This window comes from Magnolia sinica, chromosome 11 (assembly GCF_029962835.1).
Source record: "Magnolia sinica isolate HGM2019 chromosome 11, MsV1, whole genome shotgun sequence".
Taxonomy (NCBI): domain Eukaryota; kingdom Viridiplantae; phylum Streptophyta; class Magnoliopsida; order Magnoliales; family Magnoliaceae; genus Magnolia; species Magnolia sinica.
In genome coordinates this window covers 20150033-20159572 of record NC_080583.1, presented here as the reverse complement: position 1 = coordinate 20159572, position 9540 = coordinate 20150033, and the positions used below count along the sequence as shown (strand labels likewise).

Sequence of the window (9540 nt, the reverse complement as noted above, 5' to 3'; positions counted from 1 at the left end):
CACCATCTAGCAACATGAACCAAACCATAAGGTAAGGACTCGCCCTTTGAGCTTCCCACTAAAATTCACCAATTTGGACATAAATGATGCTTTAATCTCATGCAGTTAGTAGCTCTAAGTTATTTCATAGTTTACTTATCTCAATATGCAAATATGTGTAACACCCCATACTCTCCAGTACTCAAGTGTTCCCATTCACTATGGATCCAAACCTAACCTACTTAAATATTCACATTCATTTAAGTTTAAATCTAATCATTTCAAAACAGTCCCTGTCCATAAGTTGGCCCATCCAGCTGCTGACGTTCGAGACGGACCATCACACCATCCGCATAACCCGTTGCTAAGACTTCAGTCACCTCGATAGGTGAATCAAACCACCCAGTAGTCAAATAATATATAATAAGTATATTATTTTAGTTATTTATTTTCTTATAAATTTTGCACGGACATGGATCAAAAGATTATGAATGTATTTTGATAATTTATTTATCAAATAAATAATGTTTGAAAATGCATCGTAATACAGTGATGTGTATGTATTTAATGTAGATAAGATATTGTGAAAGTAATATTATATTAGATAAACATAATAAATAATAATTTTACAATATATACTCGAATCATAAATATTAATGTAGTATTAAAATATCTTTTACAAGTATGTGTACAAAAATTATTAGATACTATTTAATAATATTATTAAATATGAATATGATTTTAATTAAATATAATATTGTACGATCTTCAAATTCATTTATAGGTATAATGTGATATTGTATATTATGAATTATATATTAACGAATGTGTGGCCAATAGCATATATGTAGTAGTATGTTAATATTAAAATTATATTTATATAGGTGTAAATTGTTTTAATTAATGTAACTATAAGTAATGTATAATAGTAATAGATTTTATATTAATTGGCTAGTAATATACGATGGAAGCCTCACAAATGGCCCATTAGGATCTTTTAACCATTGACGTTCAATCTCGGGAAGATCCGACCACTAGATCGGCAGGAAATCCTCCAATACAACCCAAATCAAGTCATGGGGCCCACCTAAGCTTGGATCCACCTGATTTTTGGTTAAGAGGCCCTGAATAGGGCCTTTCGGGATGAATGGATGGATTGGATTTCTCAAAATCATCATGGTGGACCCCACCATTGATCTCGTGAGTGCCTGGTGCATGTGCACCAGCAGTGCACTAGTCCTGGGAGCCCAGTCAAACCAGGTTGACCTGAAATCTCTTTAAAGAAAGAGATTTTCTCTCTCTCTTTGGTTTACAGCAACGGGCGAACAGACGTCCATCCTTGACCTGTGGCCCACCTGCGTTGGCCATTTGGAAGATCTAAACCATCCAACGTGTTTAGGGCTTGGGTCTTACCAAAACCTAGCTCATCTCACATGTTTAGGGCTTGGGTCTTACAAAACCTAGCTCTCACGTGTTTAGGGCTTGGGTCTTACCAAAACCTAGCTCATCTCACGTGTTGGAATGTACGCACGTGACCACGATCTCTAGTAGAAACAGGCCCTACAAAACCAAACTTTCCAAAACTAGAAACTGCTGCATTGCCAGCTTGGCAATCCATGTGAACACCCATCTTCAAATCTCTGTTTTCCAATTGATGAGATCTCAGCCACCCAAAATCCCTGGTTTAGGGCTTCCACTTGTGGCAAAACCAAAACCGCTCGGTTTCATAAAAACGGGCTGTATTTAGAGTCATTGCAAAACCACTTCATCCAAGCCATTCATTCTCCATCTAATGGACTCCCAAATACATGAACACCCTTGACGCCCTAGCAATCTCAAGAATCGCTTCAATTGCTCTCACCCTAGCTTCACCCAGCTTAGGAGAGTGGAGGAAAGAGCTCTTTTGAAGGTTGACTTTTTGCCCCATGCCTTGTTGATATCCATCAAGGAACGACTTCAAAGCCCTCAAGGATGCAAGACCCCTGTTAAGAAATAATAGCATGTCATCCATGTAAAGAAGATGGGAGACTATAGGACAGCCAATCCTAAGCTTGAAAGGTTGACAGCGACCTTAGATGCATAGAGATTTAAGACTTCGGCTAAGAACTTTAGATGCAATAGTGAATAGACTGGGCAAGATCGGGTCTCCTTGCCTCATCCCTCTCAAGGATTTGAAGAATCCTGAAGCCTCCCCATCAACAAGCACTGAGAACCAAGCATTGGCCCAACATTTCTCAACTAGCGTGATCCACGAGGAACAGAAACCAAATTTGAATAAAACTTGCTTTAGGAAATACCAATCTAACCTATCATAGGCTTTTTCCATATCCAACTTAAGCACAATATTACCACCCCGAACCTTTCTGTTTAAATCTTTGAGAAGCTCTTGGGAAATAGCAATATTCTCTGCAATTGATCTACCTTGCATAAAAGCCCCTTGTTCTTTAGAAATCAGGAGTAGGAGAACATGGCTCAGCCTGTTAGCAATGACTTTAGAGAACAACTTGTAGAGATAGTTACAAAGGCTGATCGGCTAAAGTCCGAGAATTTCTTTGGCGAGGCCGCTTTAGGAACAAGACATATCAGGGACGCCATGAACCGCTCAAGGGAGACAGCCACCTTGAAAGAGGAATGTGGTAGCCTGTAATAGATCTTTGCACACAACAGTCCAGTAGGCAGAGAAAAAAGATGACGAAAAACCATTAGTCCAGCGGCACTCTCAGCTGGAATAGACAGCAAAGCCTACTGAATTTCCAACTCAGACGGACGAGCCATCAGCAAATCATTCTACTTAGGAGATATGGAAGTTGGGATAACCTCGAGCAGGTCATTACTCAGAATACACTATTCCGCCTCAAACATGCCTTTAAAATGTTCCACCGCTGATCGTTTGATGGCTTTATTATCAACCAGCGTTTGCCTAGACTCAAGAGTTATGCTGTGAATAACTGATTTCCTCTATTTTTCTTTCACCGTAGCGTGAAAATTTTTTGTGTTTTTATCACCTGCTTTGAGCCATGTAACTCTCAATTTTTACTTCCAAAAGGATTCCTCAAGCAGTTAATGACGGGAAAGGTTCGAGAACACTGTATTCAGATTCAACTGCAGGTCATTATCACTGTTCATTGTACCTGGTGGATCTTGCATCATATGTTCACATTTCTCTACTTTGATTTCTACTAGAGCCAGCTTTGAGAAGAAGTTGCCGAATACTTCTCTATTCCACACCTTCAAAGCATGCCTAACATTCTTCAATTTCGTCAAAACGTTGTAAATCAGGTGACTAGACCCTGTAGACTCCCAAGCTGATTTTACCACCTGGTTGAAGGTTTCGTGTCTAATCCACATGTTGAGAAATCTGAAAGGCTTCACAATAGTGGTTAACGGCTGGGGACACTCTAATAAGAGAGGAGCATGATCCAAATTAATCCGAGGAAGATGGGTGACATGAAAGCCAGGAAACGAAGCGGACCAGGCTACATTCAAGAAGACCCTGTCCAATCTGTCCAAGTAAACTGATTCCCAGAGAAACCTGGATCCTGCACGCCCGCACTGTTAATTGCTGCCGCAAAGTCAACCGAACTGGCATTGTCAGACACCCTTCTACTTCTCCTTTCTTCAGCTGCAATGGTGGTGTTAAAATCACCACACACAGCCCAGGGGCTGTGAATGGATGAAGAGATCGAAGCTAAATACTCCAAAGGGCTCTTCTTTGAAGCCTGTCATGGCTAGCATAAATGAAGGTCATCGTAACAGGCGTGGTAGAATTTTGCAAAGAAAACGCAATAAATAGGGATTGGTTAGTAGAATTAACAAGGGACGACGAGATTTGGGATTTATAAAAGAACCAGATCTTTCCCCCACAGCCTCCATTAGAAAAGGACTGGTGAAAACCTCGCGGTAAACCAACCCCCACTCGCTTATCATCCGAGAGCATAGCTTCAAGTAAAGCCACAATGAATGAATCGAACTTCTGAATGATTCTCTTAGAAGACAATACTAAGCGGCGATTCCCAATGCCGCGTACGTTCCAAACAATGACTCTATACATCAGTAACACAACCTGAATTAACCGCCCTTCTTTTTAACCTTCTGAACCAAGATTCCCAATCCCCTCTTATGTATAGAACCTTGGCCCGTTTCATAGAACAGGATTTCCTGGCTTCCTTATGTGGAGCTATTGATAGCAGCCTCTCAAAATTTAAAGAGACCTGACCTGGATCATACGTGTGAACCTGTTGGGAAGGGGATTCATTGCATTCCCCTGACTGTTGCTTAGGACCTACGATAGAGCCAACTATTTCTGAGGATTTGAACGTGAATGCTGGAGGTCCTGCCTAGGATAGCTCTGCTCGTTGCCTATCCCCTCGTACTTTAGGAGAAAAGAATGGGGACAGATCAATCTCCAGTTCATCTCTGCGTGGTGAGTGGTCAGGGGTCTCAAAGAGACTAGATTGGTCGCAGTTAACCCCTGGCTCCTGGAGGACTCTGAGATCATCTCTAGCATCCCCATAGGTAGTAGCATCTTCCGCTGGCTCTGCAACTGCATACTCTGCTGCCAGATCCCCCTAGCTGTGAAGAGTTTCTACCACTGCTAAGCAGGGATGGCAGTTAGTGATAGGGCTCTGTCTCCTGTGTTCAGGCCCCATAGAGGATAAAGGGGAGCTATTAGCTGATCTAGAACGTCGATAGACCACGGGCTTCCGATAATCAAACCGAAGAACTACCACTTCAACTTGTAACGGCATTAGGATCTGAGGTTCCTTGCTGATCTTCCCTTCTGACTTGTTACTCGCAATCACCCTATTGATCGAGCTAATCTCCTAAGGAGAAGAGAATCTGACTAGAGGTAGCGCTAATCGATCTAAGGTGTTGGGCGGAGCCATCTCTGAGCATGGTTTAAGTAGACTAGTAGCCTCCATAGAGCATGGCTGAGAAATGCTGGTAGACTGCGCCGAGGTTTCTTCCATCCCAGCGCTATCTCTGTCTTGGACATTATGTCGAACAGGTGGAATGCGTTCCAGGGAGCTAACTGTTACTGACTTCTGAGGCTGAAACTGAGGCTGAAACGAGATTAGCTGATTGTCCTGTGAACCTCCTACTAATCTAGTCACCTCACCTCATGAACACCTGGTGGAATGCTTATGGGCGGGACTATAAAATGATTTTTCCACCCATTCTCTCGTGTTGCCCATCCTCTTGGTAGTCAGAAGGTGTGTAAACTGACCTTGTATGGATTCCATTGGCTCCAATACTGCATAAATAAGGAATTCCCCATCTAGCACCTTCAACCCCAATACCCGACTTAAGTCCACTCCTATGCGCAACTTAACCTTAATCCTAGCGAAAACCTGTAAGATACCGAGCTTGACATTGGCATCCATTTGGAGAACCTTATCAAAATAATTGCTCAGATCAATAATCACTGCTTCTAACTAGGCGTGCATGGGGATTCCGAATAACCTCAACCAACATCCTACATCTGCTGAGTTCATATTCAAAGTCCAGGGGGATATCGATATTATTCCCATTTGGGCCTGAAGAGTGTCATCATTTTGGAAGGTATTGAGTTCCTGTTTGGATTTGAAGACCAATAAGAAACTCCATGGGGCTAACCTGATGATCTATATTGCATCCACAGAATATGACGATTCCCGAAAAGCATCGATCAATTGCAATATGGATGTAGATGGCAGGGCCACCTTTCAGATTAAATCCAACTGAAGTTTTTGTAGCTTTTGTTGCACTACCCTTGGATCTGCTACCGAGGATGGGATATTAGGACTGGTGCCTATGTGATGCTTCCTGTGCTTAACAGAGGCTGCTGCTTCCAAATATGAGTAATCCCCCCTCTCTGAGTTAAAGACAAGACGCTCTTAGGTCGGCTCTACCCCAACAGGAATGGGGCCCTGGTTGGCATTTCTTTCCGCCTTATTTTTATGTTTAGCCCAGCTCACACTGATGATTCTGCCATCTACCCGTCTGTCATTAAGAATGACAATCGCATTAATGGTGTCTTGCTCATAAGTAAATCTCACAAATCCATATCCCTAGGGTTTCTTGGTGTCAGGTCTTGTTGGGATGTAAATGTCTAGGAGATGGCCGAATCTGTTGAAAATTCCCCATAGGTCTTTGCTAGTGGTGTGAAAAGAAATGTTCCCCACAAATAGGCTGAAATCAGATTTGGGGATGATAGGGGGCTGATTTTTAGGGGAGGGAAGACGATCAGATTTTCCCTTGAATCTCCGAAGAGGGGAATGACCGCTCATGGAACCTGCTCCACAGCCCCACGCTCCTCACAGCTTCTTAGTTTGACTTTTGCAAGATATACGAAAAGAACTATTACCATTGATTTAAGTATACTCATAAGTATTAGTGTGTTATGATCCTACAAAGGCTTATAAGCTGATCATAGTGGTATGGGACACTGTGTCTGAGCTGTCGAGCTGTCGGCATATGTTTGAGTGATGTGTCTGCCATGCATATTGGTAAAAAATGAGATCATGAACTTGCTATATTGGTACAAATTAGGTGAAAAGCCTCTCCGTAATTACCATTAAGCGTTAATGAAGGATATGAGTCTACCATATTGTTAATGAAATTGATGTCATGACTTCATCATAATTATATTTGAGTGACGACCCTTACATTATTTGTAGTTGTCATTGGGTGATGAATCCTTAATTTGGATCAAGAAACATTGGTGAGGAGCCGCTACGTGCTCCAATGAGCCACGTGGTTTGGATAATGACTCGTGATATAATAACGGTATCTTTGCTTCGCTAACCTACTGTATGAATTGGATTAATAATCACTTGGCTAATTATGCATATTCTAAGATAGGTAGTTGAGAAAGGTGTTGGAGTCGCTTATTGAGGGAGTGCTAGCATTCTGCAAAATAAGCGTTGAAGTCACATGTTGATGGAGTGTTGGATTGTGAGGATCATGTATTATCTCATAATAGCATTAATGCACTTAACAACTAGATTAAAAAACTAATTGTTTGTTATGCCATCATTACCTTCGCTTGGTTGCATTGGTAACATGTACAACTTGCTTAGTAGTTGTGCATTAGATATAACATGTTTAAGAGTATTATATGTAGGAATATATTTTTTTCATGAACTTGATTATCACTAAAATGTCCTGAGTAAAATTTTGGAGATATTTCTTCACTATGTTGGTTTTTGATGCATTATATTTGTCATATGCAAATAACTCAAAAATAAGACCAGTTTGTAGTGTGCTTGAGGCACCCCAGTAGATCTTTAGCTTCTTTCCTTCTTAATAGTTATATTTTTCATTTCTGCTGCATTTATTGTGATTTGCATAATTCTCATATGGGTGGTCATCACGCTTTTTATTTTTTAAAAAAATTGTTTTAACAAAGAGCTTTTCATATTCATGAAGTATCTGTACATAGCCTGGGCGGACCTATTAACAAAAAGGAAAAATAGGTCTACCAACCAAAAGAAACAAGTGAAAGAGCTAACTATTAAACCTCTCTCAAATAGCCTAAGCCAACTCTATCCAGGAAGATCAGACCTTTAGTGTGTGTGTGTTGGGGGGGGGGGGGGGGGGGTGGTGTGGTGGAGGGCCGGAATAGCCTGTGTGACTAGCTGCCACTACTTATATGAGCGAGCTTGTCAACCACAACGTTTGTCTCCCAAAGGGAGTGGGAGATAGTCATCCACCAATACCACATGGACCAGGAAGGGGCGTCCTTTTTTGTGAGGAAATCCACCACCGATTTGGAATCCCTAACTAGCTCCACATTGGTGTAACCCAGACCCATACAGTGGGAAAGACCTTCCCAGATCGCCTTGATTTCAGCCCTACCGTTGGAACTAAAACCATAGCCCGATGAGAAGGCAAAGACGAAATCCTCCACACTATTCCTTCCAATACCACCACCCCCTGACAGGCTTGGATTTCTGAGGGCTAAGCATCCATGTTGATTTTAATCCAGTCAAAATGAGGGCGAAGCCACTTCACCACTTGAACCTTTCTTGAGATCGTTGCCGCTCCATTTAGCCCCAACCTATCAAGGGCGTTGGCTGTGGTGCGATTGAAGGCTTTGTGAAGAGGAAAATATGGGGCTAAGAGCTTAATCCAGTGATTGACCCTGGTAATAACTTTATCTGCACAGATTCCTTCTTACTGAGTTGCATTTCTTGCCAACCAGAATTCCTAGAAAATCAGAGATGGCGAGAGACCCATAAAGGACGGGAAGCGATTAAACGTGGACGTTGTTGCCCACCATAAGATAGCCCTACTAACCATTGAAGCGTGAGGAGAGAAGGGAGTATTAAAAATTGTTCTAAAGTTTTCCCACACTTTCCTAGCCAAGGCACCCGATGAGAAGATATGATCAATCGTCTCAACTTCGGGCGAGAGAGGGGGTGGGCAGCAATCACATTTTGAAGCCATGGAGATACATTTTTCTTAAGTTTTAGTATCGACTGGGATTGCATTGAGAATAACCTTCCAAGAGAAGAGGGAGATTTTTGGCGGGAGATTTGGGTGTCACACCCATTTTGATCACACCTTCGTCCCTAACGGTTTAGAGAGCAACCAGGCTGAGTAAATGGTAAATTCACTCAATGAAGAGTCAGTCTAGACACATTTGTCCTCTGAGGTTGAGCTGAAAATTCCCTCATCTGAGATGTGATCGAGCACCACTTGGGGGAGGAAAGGCCGAATACGAGAAGGATTACGCCAGCTGTTAGGCCCAATCCAATCTAGAACCCGATGAGGCTAGTGGGTTGGAGTTTGAAGTTTCCATTCCTTCAAGGGGCCTAGGCTAGACCAATTGTCATCCTAGAAAAGACAGTTTCCAAGACCAATCAGCCAGCGGGTGTGGGCATAGGCCGTTGGGAGAAGTTTGCATATTTTCTTCCACAATGTCGACGCAAACGTTGCTCAACTAGTGCCCCCTGGCTCTAACACATTTTTAGGGGTATTTCTCCCTCATGAACGCTGCCCAATAGCTGTCTCTGCCCCTGCATGTGATTGTCCAAGCCATATACAGTTTGAAAGCTTTCGTATTTTTGGGTGGTCATCACACTTGAAATTTTATCTTCGATAGCCCTATATTATTGGATTTGTTATCTATACCTTGCTTTGAATCTGCTAATTTGAAATGTGTTGCTCTAATTGTTCATATATGAATGAATGTAAACCTTAATGAGAATACACATGCATTTCTTAAGCTCATGTACAAGAACTCGAGATCAGAGTATCTGTACTCATGTACTGAATTTCGAGACATGACAAGAACATTATTAGTCACTACAGTCCCGTAGGTCATCATGATAGACAATGAGACACCCTTCATAAATTAGAAGATGAAAGATATCGTTGAGCAATTCAAACTCAAGAAGCACTGATCGAGACCCTGTTGTTTGTAGAAGAACAGTGGGATCAAGGTTGCCAACAAGACTTATTTGCATCCTTGAGAAGATGGTCAAGATCCACTACGACTGGATAGAAATTCTTCCATATGAAATATGACCCATTGGATCTCCGTAGCCCCACATGTATTGTCTTTCTTAAAGAGGT

At 41.9% G+C, this 9540-nt stretch overlaps 1 protein-coding gene across 1 annotated transcript; it reads right to left on the bottom strand.

Moving 5' to 3' along the window:
• Positions 1-1768: 1768 nt before the first annotated feature.
• On the bottom strand, positions 1769-2407 carry LOC131218048 (uncharacterized). Its single transcript, XM_058212732.1, has 2 exons — positions 2133-2407; positions 1769-1961 (listed from the first exon to the last, which is right to left on the bottom strand). Exons 1-2 carry the CDS (start codon positions 2405-2407, stop codon positions 1769-1771), a joined length of 468 nt encoding a protein of 155 aa, XP_058068715.1.
• Positions 2408-9540: the final 7133 nt, after the last annotated feature.

Excerpts from the sequence above, each read along its gene's own strand:
- LOC131218048 (XM_058212732.1), bottom strand. The coding sequence starts at position 2,407 with ATGCAAGGTAGATCAATTGCAGAGAATATTGCTATTTCCCAAGAGCTT. Across the intron at positions 1,962-2,132 it reads AAATCCTTGAGAGGGATGAG|GGGTCTTGCATCCTTGAGGG; the intron begins GCAAGGAGACCC and ends ATTTCTTAACAG.